The sequence below is a fragment of the Myotis daubentonii genome, chromosome 4 (assembly GCF_963259705.1).
Source record: "Myotis daubentonii chromosome 4, mMyoDau2.1, whole genome shotgun sequence".
Taxonomy (NCBI): Eukaryota; Metazoa; Chordata; class Mammalia; order Chiroptera; family Vespertilionidae; genus Myotis; species Myotis daubentonii.
In genome coordinates, this window is record NC_081843.1 from 79,236,756 (window position 1) to 79,253,815 (window position 17,060).

The 17,060-nt window shown below is 41.3% G+C and overlaps 1 protein-coding gene across 2 annotated transcripts in view; it reads right to left on the reverse strand.

The window, feature by feature from the left end:
• MCCC2 (methylcrotonyl-CoA carboxylase subunit 2) overlaps positions 1-16,458 on the reverse strand; it is a 53,065-nt gene extending 36,607 nt beyond the window's left edge. Inside the window, exons 1-6 of one of the 2 annotated variants that reach the window (XM_059694374.1) lie at positions 16,163-16,457; positions 9,865-9,931; positions 7,474-7,558; positions 5,624-5,725; positions 3,515-3,642; positions 828-940 (exon numbers count right to left, since the gene is read on the reverse strand). In XM_059694374.1, coding sequence (XP_059550357.1) covers positions 828-940; positions 3,515-3,642; positions 5,624-5,725; positions 7,474-7,558; positions 9,865-9,931; positions 16,163-16,291 — 624 coding nt within the window. In that variant the 5' untranslated portion in view covers positions 16,292-16,457. Of the gene's footprint in view, positions 1-827; positions 941-3,514; positions 3,643-5,623; positions 5,726-7,473; positions 7,559-9,864; positions 9,932-16,162 lie in introns of both variants that reach the window. The other variant, XM_059694375.1, reaches the window with a different exon arrangement.
• Between the last annotated feature and the right edge of the window lie 602 nt (positions 16,459-17,060).

Consider the following 17,060-nt stretch of genomic DNA (forward strand, 5'->3'; position numbering starts at 1 on the left):
ACTAATTAGAATATTAATAAAAATACTACAAACTTAAGAAATCCAATAAAACCTAAACAAAGGAGTATCATCAGTATAATGAAGTATTTCAAACATGCAAAAAGATTACAGAATAATAAAATAAATATCCTTTCACCTAATACCAAGTCTTAATAATTCTTGACATTTGGCCAAATTTAATTCAGGTTCTTTTTTAAAGAAATAAAATATTTCATACATAATTAAAGCCTCTACCTGACCCCTTTTTCTTCCCTCCCACTTCAAAGGTGACCACTGTTTCAAAGCCAAGTCTGTGTATTCAAAGCCAAGTATTCACATGTATGTGTTTAGACATAAATAATAGTATTATTTGATGTATTTAAGCTTTACAAATATAGCAATTGGCTGTATATGTAGTCCACTATTTTTTATTAAAAATGTTTTTGAGACTTATTTATGTTGATGCATGAAATTCTAGTTCATTCACATTAACAGTTAAAATTTGTGTTATTAATCTTCTATTAGTGATCATTTACACTGCTCTTCAACTTTTGCTATAACAAACAATGCTACAATAAACTTTCTTACACATGTCTCCTCATACATATACTAGTTTCTCCAGAGTATAGTTCTAAAAAAAATTACTCAGTGCCCATTCTTTTTAAAAACTTTATTACAATAATAGTATATTCCCATAATTAACAGGAGAATCTGACTGAAGGTAACCTTAAGATACTTTCTGTAGAAAAAGACTAAATTCTGAACTCACTAGTTTTAAGTCATCTCAGAGTGCCTAGTTAGCAGTCATTTAGAGCAAAAAGCAACACATCTCATTAATGAGAAATTACCTGTGTGATATTTTTAGAAGACATAATTGCCTGGTTATAGAATATGCGGCCAAAGTGATTTCGATCTGGAAATATTTCTGCTTGTCGAGGTAAGTTTGCACCTCCTGAATCAACTGAAGAAAAGGGAAATGAAAGAAATAAGTACATCTCTATGAGCAAAATGTGCTCCACACAGGAACATTAGTATCAATGACAGTATCATTTCTTAATCACATTCACAAATGTCTTTTTAAAATATTCTACAGCATCTTTCTCCAATCCCCCAAGGCAGCCAAAAGGATTCACTGTTTTCCTCAAATCCATTAGGCTCTCCTACCCTGTGCCAAATTCCACTTGAAATATGTAGTGTGCTCTCTCCTTTGAGGACCAGCTAAAGCCCCACAAACACTGTACACGCTTAACCAGTTCAGCTAAGAAACTGTCTTTCCCTCTTTTTAACTAATACAAAAACCACCTAAAGAAGTTGTGACAATTTATCATATATTGCACCTTCTAGTACTGTTTTCACTGCAGATTAGAGTGGTGGATAAGAATATCAGCTGAGTTCAAAACAGCTTGGGAACTTCATAGCTTTGTGATCACAAGTGTACTTCCTACTCATTCTATGCCTCGGTTCCCTCACCTGTAAAATGAAGATAACAGTAACTATCCCTCAGAGTTCTTATTGGGATGGGATGAAATAATGTGTGAAATACTTCGTTCAACACATACCACAAAAAGTTAGTCCCATACCTATTAATCTTGCCTACAACTATAAAAAAGTATTTTATTATTATTTGATACATTATATCTTATTTCCAATCATTACAAGTGGGCTGAAGACAAGGACAACATAATACTCTTCACTGGACCCCCTAGAGCAGTGATGGCGAACCTATGACACGCGTGTCAGAGGTGACACGCGAACTCATTTTTTGGGTTGATTTTTCTTTGTTAAATGGCATTTAAATATATAAAATAAATATCAAAAATATAAATCTTTGTTTTACTATGGTTGCAAATATCAAAAAATTTCTATATGTGACACGGCACCAGAGTTAAGTTAGGGTTTTTCAAAATGCTGACACGCCGAGCTCAAAAGGTTCGCCACCACTGCCCTAGAGTGTTTGGCAGAGCACCTGCAAGCAATAGGACCTCATTTGCTGTGTTATATATATACAAAGTATATACATCAGGCAAATTCTCCTTCCCAGAAAAAAAATATCCACATCAGTATCTGTTCAAATACTCACATAAATAAACATATATAAATAAACAAATATATCTTGGCATTTTACAAAACTAAACCAGCCGAAACCGGTTTGGCTCAGTGGATAGAGCGTCGGCCTGCGGACTGAAGGGTCCCAGGTTCGATTCCGGTCAAGGGCATGTACCTGGGTTGTGGGCACATCCCCAGTAGGAGATGTGCAGCAGGCGGCTGATCGATGTTTCTAACTCTCTATCTCTCTCCCTTCCTCTCTGTGAAAAATCAATAAAATATATTTAAAAGAAAAAAAAAAAACTAAACCAATATCCAGAAAGCAGCAATTTTATACTGCCTTGCTTTTATGTTCTTTTTGAAATATCCATAGATTTAAATGTATTTTAGCCAGGGGATTGTCAAGGGCGGGGGTTAAAAAAAGGAAAAAAAAAGGACACATATGTAATACCCTTTGTAATACTTTAAGCAATAAAAAATAAAAAAATAAAAATAAATTTATTTTAATTTTAAATATAAATGTACTTTACTTTCATTGAAAATTAAATTTCCTTACTAGATTTAATCGGGTGATCACCTCATAAGGCATATAAATGTTGAATCACTATGTTGTAGACCTGAAACTAATATATAATATTGTTTGTTGACTATAATTGAAAAATAAAAATAAATTATATTAAAATTAAATTTCTTTAAATTTTATCTGCTCAAGTTATATACATACAAGGCCCTGGCTGGATAGCTCAATTGGTTGAAGCATTGTCCCGATATGCCTTGTGGGTTCAATCCCCAATCAGGGAACATACAAGAATCAACCAATGAATGCATAAATAAGTAGCACCAAAAAACCAATGTTTCTCTCTCTCTCTCTCAAATCAATAAAATTTTTAAATAGTTTATTGATTTTTTTTAAAGAGAGAAGAAGAGGGGGAGATGGAGAGAAACATAGATGTGAGAGAGAAACAACGATCGGCTGCCTCCTGTACACCCCAAACCGGGGATCAAGCCTGCAATCTAGGCATGTGCCCTGACCAGGAATCAAACCAGCAACCTTTTGGTGCACAGGACGACACCCAGCCAACTAAGCCACACTGGCCGGGATTAGAATCAATAATTTTTTTAAAAAAAACTATATACATACTCAAGCATTTAACATAGTAATTCACACTCAAGAAATCAAAATATATTAGCTATTACTTTTTCATAGTTTGAACCCATTATGGTTAACAGAAAAACAAAATATACTAGTATAGAAGGAAAAAAAGCACACACGTTAAGAGAAAAAATTGGCATAAACCAAAATACTGTCAGAGGTTATTCCTCAGTGATGTTACTATGGGTAGTTCTTATTTACATTTTCTCCCAGAGTTCCCAGCCAAAACATGCATTTCTTTTGTAATTGTGGGAGAAACCAATAGTTTTTTAAAACACTCATTGATAATGTCATATAAGCAGTAAAATATTTTACCAGCTAAAAATAGTTACTTGCCCAAGTAGATGCAGGGGAGCCTGTTTTGCAGTGCAATTTCTTGTGCCCGTAAATGTTTTTTTACAGTCACTGGGTAGTAGGTACCACCTTTAACAGTAGCATCATTGGCAGCAATCATGCATTCTACTCTGAAAGGCAGAAATTTCATTGGAAAGAGAATATGAGAGATTTATTTATTCACAATTAAAGGACAATTACAAAATATTCCAAGATACTCCTATGCCATCTTCAACTTCTAGTACCTACGACCAATGACAGTCTTTAGTAGACAATCTAAAGATATAAAAGCAAGTTTTAATCACAGTTCACATACTCATTTATATAATGGAAAATGATCACTTTTAACAAGAGTCATCAGTCTTATATTAGTAGTGAAAAACTAACAACCTAAGCAACATTTCATAATGGTTATTTGAATGAAAGGGTCCTAAAAAGATAATTATAATAATAACTGGAGGCCCGGTGCATGAATTCATGCATGGGTGGGTTCTGGCCCGCCCCGATCAGGGCCAATTGGGCAGAGCCAACTGGGGGGAGGAGCTGCGGGCGGTTGGTGGGAGGCCCCGCCCCCTGGTCGAACTCTTGGTTGAATTCCCAATGGAACTCTCCCAGTCGAGGGGACAATTTGCATATTAGCCCCACCCACCCACCAAAAAATCCAAGTCTCAAGAGTGAGAAAAATCCCTCATAATTAACCTTCAAATTTCCTTTTAGGAAAGTAATTTGCAAAAATAAAAACTGACCCATCAATATTTCTTTGTTTTTCATGTTTTCAAAGGTCATGTTTTCAACATTACTGCCATATGCTTTTCTATAAAACTCGAAAGTTTAAAATATAACATTCATCTTACTTAAAGAAACAACAGATGCAATCTTTAAAACAGCATGTTTTATAATCATAAAAGTGTAATATGCTAATTAGACCAGACGTCCTTCCGGACGACCTTCCAGACGAAACCAGGTCTGCAAGGGAAGCCCGGGTCCCGGGTGCCAGAGGAAAGCTGGTACCAGCAGCCAGGGGAAGGAAGGCCTACCCTTGCACAAATTTTGTGCATCAGGCCTCTAGTGTATACTACAAAGAGTCACCTATAATACCCTTTCTCACCAAAACCAGTTTGTTGGGTACCTCAGCCCATTAATAACACAAGGACCTGGCTGGTGAACACAGATGGCAGGCTAAGGAAACTACTTAGAATCCAATTGCCTGAGGTCACAGGTGGGCTTTGCCAGTGGCTTGGGCAAGTTATTTACTCTCTAAACCCAGTTTCCTTATTTGCAGAATAGTTATGACAATAATAATACCCATTCTCACAGAGCTATGGTAAAGATTGAAACAACTCATGAGTGGGAAGTGTTTACTATAGTGCTTGGCATGGTAACTTTGCAGAAAATGTGAGATCATACATAAACATATACAAATACATGTAACATCTAGCAACTAGATCACCTAAGTCCACAGTGGTTCTCAAATGCTAACATTTGAGAACACTGACTGCAGGGCCCCACCCCCAGATTAGATTTAGTACCTCTTGAGAAACCTGATAATCTACATTTCCTACAAAGTTCTTAGGTGATGCTGATGCTACCTGAGGACCACACTTGGAGAGCTACTCCTCTAAACAGTGGATGTGAAGAGATCACCTAGATCTGAAGAGATCACCTGTGGAGCCTGGGAAACCACACAAGTGGGGATTAGAGAGTAAATAACTTGCCCAAGATCAAGCCACTGGCAAAGCTCAGCTTTGACCTCAGGCAACTGGATTCTGAGCCCAATACAAGTACATTTGATTCAGATGCCGGTTATTGGTATGTGTTCCTCCACCTTCTCATCAGAGCCCTGTGCCTTCAGGGAAGGTGCAGCTATAGCCATTCACCATTGTTGCAGAGCTGGCTGAAGACATTCCTGGTTTCTATTCTATAACCTAAGATTTTCCCCCCTTTAATTTTTGTCTCTAAAGCTCTATAAATGAATCTGCATAGGAAGCCTCAGTCCTAAATAATATCAATAGCATAAAACTTGCATGCTAATATGCAAAGCTGTGAGTGCTGGATGCCCGTGCCTGGTTAATGTTCTTGACCCTTGATGTTGAGTGTAAGTAGAATACTCACCCTGATACTCTCCCAATGCCTGTAATGATGCCACCTGCAGGGACCTCCTCATTATCATATAACTGGTAACCTGCAAACTGGGATAATTCCAGAAATGGAGACCTGAGGAAGAAAGGATGTTCCTTGAATTAATGTCATTTTTTTTAAAGCATATTTAACGAGTTACGATGTTTACAAATGTGTTTTTTATTATAGGAAGAGCATAGCACCTAAAACATATGTAGTACTGACTATGTGCCAGGCTGTCTCCTAGGACTTTCAGAAACCTCACTCATTTACTCCTAAGAACTACCTTCTCAGGTGGATCCTTATAATCCCATTAACTGATGAGGAAACTGAAACGGAGATTAAGTCACTTGTCTAAGTCACTAGTAAGTGGCAGAGCTGGGTTTTAATAACCAATCTGGGACCACAGTTTTTGTTTGTTTTTAACCACTGTTTTATTATAGCTCTTACTTAAATGTTTAAGATATAGTAAGTGAGGGGTAGGGAAAGGGGGTTAGAAAACCCACATTTAGTAGGATTCCATTTTTTCTTTAAAAAATTATGTCTAATACACATATTTTTGAAAACGGTCTAGCTCAGCGGTTCTCAACCTGTGGGTCGCGACCCCTTTGGGAGTTGAACGACCCTTTCACAGGGGTCGCCTAAGACCATCAGAAAACACATATATAATTACATATTGTTTTTGTGATTAATCACTATGCTTTAATTATGTTCAGTTTGTAACAATGAAATTGGGGGTCACCACAATATGAGGAACTGTATTAAAGGGTTGCAGCGTTAGGAAGGTTGAGATCCACTGGTCTAGATGGATATATGCTAGGTATTAGCAGTGTTGTCGAGAGAGAGAGAGAGAGAGAGAGAGAGAGAGAGAGAGAGAGAGAGAGAAAGAAACTGTGCGCACGCGCGAATGTTTGCGAGTCTTTACTTCCTTCTCTCCAACTCCACATCCACCTAATCCAATCCTTCAGGAAACGCTGTTGGGTTAGCTTTGTCTTGACAACAAACCCAGAAACTAACATTCTCATCATCCCCACTACCAGTACCCTAGTCCAAGTCACCATCTTGTCTCTCTTGAATCACTGCAATCGCTCTCGAACTGGTCTTGGTGCTCCCACCCTTGCTGCCCACAGGCACTCACAACACAGCAGTCAGAATAACTCTTTTCAAACATAAGTCAAATAGATCATAATAGTTGCCCATTCAAAACCCCACAAACACTTCCCATTTCTCTCAAGGTAAGAGCTGAAATTCTTATCCTAGCCACAAGGTCTTACGGAATTGGACTCCATTTCTACTACTCTCCCTCCACCCCAATCACTGGTCTCCTGGCTCCTGGAGCAGATCAGAACATCCAGCACATTCCCACCTCGGGGCCTCTGCACTGGCCATTGCTCCTCTGTCTGCAACCCTCTTTCCCCAGATATGTTTAGGGTTCTTTCTCTTCACTCTTTCAAATCTTTGTTCAAATGCCACCTTCTCAATGAGACCTATCCTAACCACCTCATTTACAGTAAAACTGCAACTCGACCTTCATCTTCTCCCTTTCTCTAGTCTACCTTTCCTTCCTACTGTGGCAGCTACCACGTTCTAACAAAATATAAAACTATGATATTTATCATTTATTTTCACTCCTCCTGTTGCAATGTAAACTCCAGGTGGGCAAGGATCTTTGTCTATTTTGTTCACTGGCATATCAGTAGCACCTAGAATAGTAGCCTCTCGATAAACATTTGTTGTTGAATCTTACAATAAGAACCAGAATCTAAAATCATCTATTTACAAGGGTGTCTAAGAAAGTCCCATGGAATAGAAAGCACTGAGTTGGCACTTGGGTATTTACCAACCCTGGGTCCAGAAGGCCATCGACTCTTTCTCTGGCTAACAGTTTTCCTCTCGATGTGTGGCGTTCTTTGGCTTTCTCACTACCTCCTATAATAAAAACAGGATTAGATTAGACTGACATGCAATAATAAGGTCTCCATACAACTTAATGCCAGAAAAATATTTAACACTTAGTCCACAATATAGAGATTTTAAAAGTTCAACATATCCTGTGAGAAAGGGCGTATTTTTCAATCATTCATTCAACTTATAAACTGACAGTTTTCTAAAGTAAATAAACAGGCATTTGTTTGTTTTTTAATGTCTATCCCTATTACAATATTATCTATATATATAAAAGCCTAAGCGACCGTTAGGACCGAACAACCAGTCAACATGATGCACACTGACCACCAGAGGGCAGACGCTCAATGCAGGAGCTGCCCCCTGGTGGTCAGTGTGCTCCCACAGCCAACCTCCCCTTGTCCCTCCCCCCCAGGCTGGCCCAGCCCCAATATGGACTGGGCGAGACGGCCCCAATAGGCCCTCATCAGTGGCCAGGCTTAGGGACCCCACCCATGCATGAATTTCATGCACTGGGTCTCTAGTTTGATTATAACTATAGAGGCCCGGTGCACAGATTCATGCACTGGTGGGGTCCCTCTGCCTGGTCTGCAGGGATCAGGCCAAAACTGACTCTCGGACATCCCCTGAGGGGTCCCGCATTGCAAGAGGGAAGTTCTAGGGTGACACACCCTGGAATCAGGCTCCCTCCTCTATGTTTCCGGGTGAGTCACCTGAGAACCACAGTTGCCAAGTCACTGCAGCTTGGCAGCTCCTGTGTTGAGCATTTGCATCCTGGTGGTCAGTGTGTGTCATAGCAACCAGTTGTTCCGTCATTTGGTCGATTTGCATATTAGCCTTTTATTATATAGGATCTGGTGTCAGATGGGTACCAGATTTATTATGCAGACCACTTTGTAAGTTATATAAATGTCTAACCACTATGCTGTACACCTAAAACTAATACTGAATGTCAACTGTAATTGAAATTTTTAATTTAAAAAATAAAAATAAAAAATAAACCAAAATCAATCTATCCATATTATACATTTTCAGAATGCACTAGCAATTACTTAAATAAAACAGTACTTTCTCTGAAACTTGGGCATTGAAAACATGGCCACATCTCAACCACATTCATTAAATACCTACTACAAATACCTAGCACTGTGCCACGTGAAATTTGAAAAATCCCTACCTTTATTTGTACCTATTTTAGAAATGACTTCCATGCTAGCAAAGCAACACTTATCTAATGATGCACAGACTTTTGAGGCTGCTCCAAATAGGAGAGAGTTGCACGCCTTCCTTTTGCAATTACAAAGTCCCCTTTTGTTAGTATCTTAACTCAGAGATGTCTTTGGTGTTTCCTAATGTTGTTCCAGACAAAGACAATTACAATTATTGAAGAGTCTGCTGAGGCTGCTTGAGGTGAGAGGTGCTCCAAACCTCACCCAGCTCGAGGGCTGCTGGGCTCCAGGTCATGGGAATGTCAATAACACACTTTCAGCAAACCAAGGCAATAGATCAGAAGGATCAAACTGTACTTTAATATGTTTATTTGCACTGTTGCCCAAGAATTTCATCTTAATGTACTCTTCTTTTTTAAATCCTCACCAGAGGGTAAGTTTATTTGTTTTATTGATTTTGGAGAGAGAGGAAAGGGAGAGGGGGAAAGAGAGAGAAAACAAAGATGTGAGAGAGAAATATTGATCAGTTGCCTCTGGCACACACCCTGACCAGTCTGAACCCAAAGCCTAAGAATATGCTCCGACTAGGAATCGAACCCGAAACCTTTTTGGTGTATGGGACAAGGCTCCAACCAACCAAGCCACCCAGCCAGGACTTAATATACTCTTTGTCTAATGAAATGTTCAGCTATTTAAGAAAGCTAAATACCCTTGTCTTCACCTCCTAATTGGAACACTATTTGGATTTTGGCCTAAATGAGTGCTTCCAGAATAGCTATTCTTTTGGATCTCAAAAAAATACTTATTGCCTCTTACTTTGGCCTTTTATATTTAACAATAGCATAAGCTGAAGAATAAATAAGTGTTTACACCCTGGCTGGTGTGGCTCAGATGGCTGAGCGTCCCATGTACCTGAGGGTCCCCAGTTAGATTCCCGGTCCAGGCCCTGGGTTGTGGGTTCGATCCTCAGTCAGATGTGTGTGGGAGGCAACCAATCAGTGGTTCTCTCAAACATCGATGTTTGTTTCTTTCTCTCTCTCTCTCTCTCTCTCTCTCTCTCCCTCCTTCCCTCCCTCCCTCCCTCCCTTCATCCTTCCCTCCCTCTTCCTTCCTCTCTCACTAAAATCAATAAAAACATATTTTTTTAAAAAAAATAAGTACCTAGTCTTATTTTCTGTGCTCGTTCATGGAGTTCATTTACTAGTGCTTTCATCTGTTCATAGTTTTCCTAAAACAGAAACAAAGAAAGAGAGAAATATTAGAAAGCAATTCTCTTTTTTACCAAGATAAGGGTTAAGAAGAATATCACGTGCAAACCCATCCATGTAATCTCCACACGGGGCCAGCCCATCCATGTTGTCTCCATGCTAGGCCATTCTGTTGTATGGAAAGATTAATTCCTGCCTGTAGCTTTGCTCAAGCTCTTCACCACCACCATCCCCTCTGGTCCATCTATCCAAATCGCACCCCCTTATAAAGCCTAGTGCATGTTCCATCTCATCGCCAACACCATTTCTGGCCACTCCTACTCACTTTAACATCTTTCTTCCTTACACACCTACTGAATTTAATTAATCTCTATTTCATTTTCTATTTTAAAAAATATAAGTCAGCCCTAGTTGGTTTGGCTCCGTGGAAAGAGCGTCAGCCTGCAGACTGAAGGGTCTCAGGTTCAAGTCTGGTCAAGGGCACATGCCTGGTTTGTAGGCTCGATCGCAGTGTGGGGTGTGTGAGGCAGCCGATCAATGATTCTCTCTCATCATTGATGTTTCTCTCTCTCTCCCTCCCCCTTCCTCTCTGAAATCAATAAATTCCTTCATTTTTAAGGGTTAGAATGATATCTTTATTTTTTTTCTGACCCATCTATAACTATTCTGAGGAAATTCTAACCAATGCAGAAATACTTGTTTACTGACAAATTACACTTTTAAAAAAAAGCCCAGGGTTTAGAAAAGTGGATCCTATTCTATGTTTAAAAAAGAATAAAATTATATGTTTAGAAATTTTCTAGAGTGATATACAAAAAATATATAAACAGTGAGACGTGGAAAAGAGCAGAGGAAACTAACTTTTCAACCTTCCGTTTTGTAAGTTTTGTTTGACCAGCACATGACTTTAAAACAATACTTATTTAGCTAATTATTTTTGAAAATTCAGAGTTTAACCTGCTAACACATTTTGTTCTTCATAATGTGATTAACACATCTGGTGATTTAATTCCCTTTACGAGACACAATGCTAAACAGCTTTCCAGCTATTAAAAATTAGATGAATTTACAGTCTTTATGATATAGTTCCATTATTTCCTATTTTCTACAGAGTTTCTGAGGTCATGGAACAATTCTCCTTTGTCTGTTTAAAAGTGAATAAAATGGCCCTGCCAGTGTGGCTCAGTGGTTGATTGTCAACCCATGAACCAGGAGGTCACAGTTCAATTCTGGTCAGGGCACATGCCCGGGTTATGGGTTCGATCCCCAGTAAGGGGCATACAGGAGGCAGCCAATCAATGACTATCATCATTAATGTTTTTATCTTAGAAAAAAAATACTGAAAAAAATGTGTTGTTTTCAGTGATATCATTTGGAGCAAATTCCCAAGCAAGTCCATCCAGTCATTATGACATACTCAACAGCACTGGGGAAAAAAGGAATAGACAGGTTACATTACAGAAAATTAAAGAGAGGAGGGGTCTCACTATCATGTTCAGCAACACTTTAGTGTGGTTTGTTGTCACGGAAATTATCAAACATACAAAAGCAAAAGACTAGATAATGAAACGTACCCAATGCACTTCAACAATTATCCATATATGGTCAAAGTTGTTTCCTTTATGGCCCTCAAATTATTCTGAAGAAAATCCTAGACATAACATCTGATCTATAAGTATTTCCAAATCTCTAAAAGATGAGGAACACTATCTCTATCAATCATCTATTAATACTGCTTTAGCCGGTTTGGCTTAGTGGATAGGTGTCAGCCTGTAGACTGAAGGGTCCCAGCTTCAACTCCGGTCAAGGGCACATGCTCAGGTTGCAGGCTTGATCCCCAGTGGGGTGGGGGGAAGAGGGGTGTGCAGGAGGCAGCCAATCAATGATTCTCTCTCATCATTGATATTTCTATCTCACTCTCCCTCACCCTTCTTCTCTAAAATCAGTAAAAAATATATGTTAAAAAATTAAAATAAAATAAAAATAATCTATTAATAGCCTCAACTATCCAATTCATAAAGATATCTTCCCAAATGTCAGATATAGTTGTTTTTTACAGTTTGTTTATTTGAATAGGATCCTATGGGAGGTCCACATACACACAATTGGCTGATATGTTTCTTAAGTCTTTTCTAAAATGTAAGTTCTACCATCTTTTTTGTCTTGAAATGTTCTGTTTGCCCCATATTTCTCCCATAGTGCTAAATGCATCCCCACAGTGTCTTTTAGCAAGTTCTTCCCCTGTACTGGTAAATCTAGAGCAGTGGTTCTCAACCTTCCTAATGCTGCGACCCTTTAATACAGTTCCTCATATTGTGGTGACCCCCAATTTCATTGTTACAAATTGAACATAATTAAAGCATAGTGATTAATCACAAAAACAATATGTAATTATATATGTGTTTTCCGATGGTCTTAGGTGACCCCTGTGAAAGGGTTGTTCGACCCCCCCAAAGGGGTCACGACCCACAGGTTGAGAACCGCTGAATTCTAGAGGCTTATGGGATTCTTGTGTGCTTTTAGTTTTTTATTATTTTTCCCCTACCCCCAACCCCCTCAGGCATCCTACCTGCCAGTCTCCTGCCAACTTTACAAACTACAGGTTCAAAGCTGATGAAAAACAATTTGCATACACACAAAGACAAGTAATCCTCTATCTAAATCATATCCAAATCCAGGGGTACAATCACTGCAGCCAATAACGTTGCCCAATTTGGAACAGCAGCTAAAGCCGGTTATGCAAGTAATCTTTACCCTAGCTAAGCTAGCCTCCCATTAAAAAGAAAATAAAGAAAACTGCCTAGCCGGCACGGCTCAGTCTAGCGTCAAACTGTGAACCAGGATTCCTGGTCAGGGCACATGCCCGGGTTTCAGGCTCGATCCCCAGTTGGGGGCGCCCCGTGCAGGAGGCAGTTGATCAGTGATTCTCTCCCATCATTGATGCTTCTATCTCTCCCTCTTCCTTCCTCTCTGAAATCAATAAAAATATATTTAATAAGTAAATAAACAGAATTGTCACTATCAAGCCTGTGTGAAGCACACAGTGGGTAGAAGTGAGAGGGGGCAGTACATATTACTGGTCTAAAATGAGCGACCAGGAAAATTAGGCAGGGAGAAACTGGATTGTGGCCAAGACCCCTCTGTGCCATCTCCCATCCAAGGCATGGCTTTACCTTTGTTCCCTTTTTATGAGTGTTTTTGCACTAAAAGTTTACTACTTGTAGATGGAGGTCCCAGGAGATATGGCTGCACCTAAGTGAAATATTTTAACATCCAACATAACTTAAGAAGAACACAACCACTCTCTCCAAGCTATTTGTTATCTGTGGCAGACAGTATTAACTGTTTATCCATGTTCATTCTTCCCACTTTCCTGGATGATGGAATCCCAATTTTATTTACTCAAGGTGGCAACAAGCCTAGTTGGAAAAGTAACATATCCTGGCCTTCCTGTGCGTAGACATGTGGCTGTGTGACTAAATTCTAACCAATGAAATATAGGAAGAAAGTATGACTTCTAGAAAGGCTCCTTAAAAAGAAGTCAAGTAGATGAGTCCTTTTGGAACTCAGACATAATAGTTGGAGCCTAACCAACCATCTCCAGTGGTCGGCAAACTGCAGCTCGGCAAACCGCGGCTCGCGAGCCACATGCGCTCTTTGGCCCCTTGAGTGCGGCTCTTCCACAAAATACCGACTTCTGTGCATGGGCCACGAAGTTTCAATCGCACTGTATGTGCGCGCCCCACGTGGTATTTTATGGAAGAGCCACACTCGAGGGGCCAAAGAGCAGCATGTGGCTCGCGAGCTGCGGTTTGCCGACCACGGTCTTAGACCATGAGGTAAACTGTATTACTTGTTCAAAATTATTCCTCCCCTCCCACCTTTGCCAAGGTTCAGTGTGAGATTATACTTCCCCACCCCACAGTCCATGAGTCTGTCCATATTACTTCTTTTGTCCAGAGGAATGTGGGCAAATGTGACAGTGTACCAAATGCAAGCAGAGGCTTTAAGAGTGACAAAGTGTTGCCATACTCTCCTCTTGTGCCCCCACCTTCCATTGTGAGAGGAGCATTCCCCAAGTAGCCACTGCCCCTTCAGGCTGGGTCCTAGCATAAGAAACAAGTAGAACAAGCCCTCTTGATACACCAAGGTTTCGGGTTCCATCCCCAGTCAGGGCACATACGAGAAACAAGCAATGAATGCGTAAATAATTGGAACAACAAATCAATCTCTCTCTTTCATCAATAAATAATAATAAAAATTCTAAAAAGAAACAGACCTTTGCCGGGAGCCGGTCCATCCTTGCTGTTTCAAGGGACCTGGCATATATGGCATACGGTTCTTAATATGTTTGCTCACCTTCTTGGCGCTGTGTTTTAACCAAGGTCACCTCTCCAAGAAAGGTTGAATCCCCAGGTAGGGATTTTCCCCTGAAGTTAGGGAGGGAATAAAACCCCTCAACTAAGTGCCAGGCGGGTAATTAATCACTTTAACTATGAACAATCATGCTTAAGCTACATAATCTTTACTCCCTGGAATGGAGATAAGAAACGCCCTAACCTTTGTAATAGAGATTGATAGGATTGAATCAACTGGTATAAATACAGATGTAACAAGACAGAAAGAGACAGAACTTAGAAGAGAGAACCTACAGACAGAACCTACACAGAACCTACAGACAGAAGAACTTTGCTGGAGAGAACATGGCAAAAGATCCTGGACTGAACCTGACTACAGAAATTGGCAAGAGAACCTGACTAGAACCTGGTGACTGAACCTGGCTGGAGAACCTGGACAGAACCTGGCTGGAGAACCTATCGAGGGAACATGGCTACAGAACCTCGCTGGAGATCCAAAGCAGAACCTCTCTGGAGATCCAGACCAGAACTTGGCTGGAGATCCTGGCTGGAGATCCTGGCTAGGCTGCTGATCAACTGAACACTGTCTCCATGTCATTCCTTCATCGCAGACTCCGTCCACGCCTTTGGGGACCCCTGGACCTGCTGGGGTTGGACCCAGGCAGACCTTAACCTTATGCACTGCTCAGGCCAGAGCTGCAACAACCAATCCACAGATCCAAGAGCAAAAAATAAGTTCTTGTGGGTGGAGGGATTGAGCAAAAAAGAAGAAAAAGAAAACTCATGGATACCAACAACAGCATGTTGAATGTGGGGGTTGGGGGATGGAGGAGGGAATAGGGGGATAAATGGTGATGGACAGGGGCAGAGACTTGCCTTGGGGTAGTAAACACACAATACAGTGTACAAATGTGTTGTAGAGCTGTGCACCTAAAACCTGCATAACTTTGCTAACCAGTGTCACCCCAATAAATTAAATAAAAAAGAAATAAATACTTATTTTGGACACTAAGATCTTGGGATTGCTTGCTACGCAGCATTAGTGAAGCAAATGCTGGCTAAATGCACATCATGAGATGACCTTGAGGAGAGGAGAAAAAAACATCAAGAGTTGGTATGCGAGCCCTGGCCGGGCGGCTCAGTTGGTTGAAGCGCTGCCCCAGCACGCCAGCCAAGGTTGGAGGTTCCAACTCCAGTCAGGGCACATACAAGAAGCATAAATACATGGAACAAATCGATGTTTCCTTTTCTCTCTCTCCATTCCCCTCTCTCAAATCAATTTAAAAAGAGAGATAACATGGGACTAAAATTTTCCAGCTCTGAGCTTTCAAAAGCTGCAAGTGGTTTCTTTGACCTTGAATAGCTCCCAGTTCCAAGAAAAGCCATTCAAAGATACTGTGGAATATTTTCTACTAACACTACCAACTATTTAAAGTCTGATAAGCACAACTTCCAAGGTTAGCTGTCCTCAGCCAGTGATCCCCCAAACTGGCTGCCACCAAGCCCCCAGGGTTCATTAACCATGTCAACACCAGAGACCCAAAAGGTCCAGGGAGGGGCTTCGGGCCGCTGTGCCGTCAACAAGCTCCCCAGCTGACAATGCTGGGCCAGGTTTTGAGAACCACCGATTTCAAAGATACAAAAAGCAGTGCCAATGCTAAGAGTAAACTAAAATGTATTTGATTTGGGATTTTTTTTTTCTCAATCTTCACCCCTTTAGTGCATCCCAGAATCATTACGGAGGCCGCAGAGAAAAGAACAGCAGCTGTTCAAGGCGTCCACCTGCCTCCGAGTCCGGCCAGCACGGCGTCCCACGGGCCGGGCACCCGCGGAGGTGTGGCAGGGGCACTCAGGCTCGCCGGGCTCCCGGCCCAGGCCGCTCACCCAGCCTACCTGGTAGACGGCAGAGCCCGAGTCGGGCTGGGTGCCCAGCGTGGCCACCGCGTCCCCGTGATAGGCGCGCGGTCCGGGGGCAGCAGCGCGGGCGCAGCGCCACAGCGCTAACCTCGCGGTGGCCCACATGGCAGCGGACCCCGAGCGAGGGAGGAGCACGAGAGATGCCCACCGAGCCGGCGCGCCTTCCGCTCGCTTCCCCGCTAAGGGCGACGGCTCAGCTCCGGTCCTGGCAGCTTCCACCAGCCTGCTACACCCCCGATTCTCAGGCCGGCCCTCGCTCGGGCCTACACACGCCGCTCCTGATTGGTAGGCACTACGTGCCACGCCCCCAGCCTCAGCCAATAAGACAGAGGATCAGCCCCGCGAGACCCTGTCGTATCGCGAGTCCAGGAGCCCCGGGAGTCCAGGGGCGGAGCGAGCCTACCCTGGCCATCCAGCCTCCTCCCACGCGGAGCTGGTGAACTGCCACTGAATTTCCTTGTGCTCGGTTTCAGTTTATTTTCTATGGTGCTTTCTTCTTCCTCTGCTAATGAACGGGTATTGCAAGACTTGAAAAAGCTTATTCTTACGTGAGAGCTGGGGACTGGGCAGGCATTAAGCTGCCCTAAGAAAACTTTAGAGGGGATATTTATTCAACACAAGTTTTTTCAGTGTCTTCTGTGCCAGGTGCTCTCCTGGCACTGGGGATACAGTGGAGAACAAAGTGCCTCCTTTTATAAAGCGGAAATATAAACAAGCAAAAATAGAAATTCGAATAGTGATAAATTGCACATTAGATGTACAAGTGCGTCTTCTAAATGCACTTCTTTAATGCACTTGAAAACTTTATATAGAATAATCATGTTTAGAAAAGTTTAATACCAGAACAGCTTGTGTAAAATCTTATAGCACTACT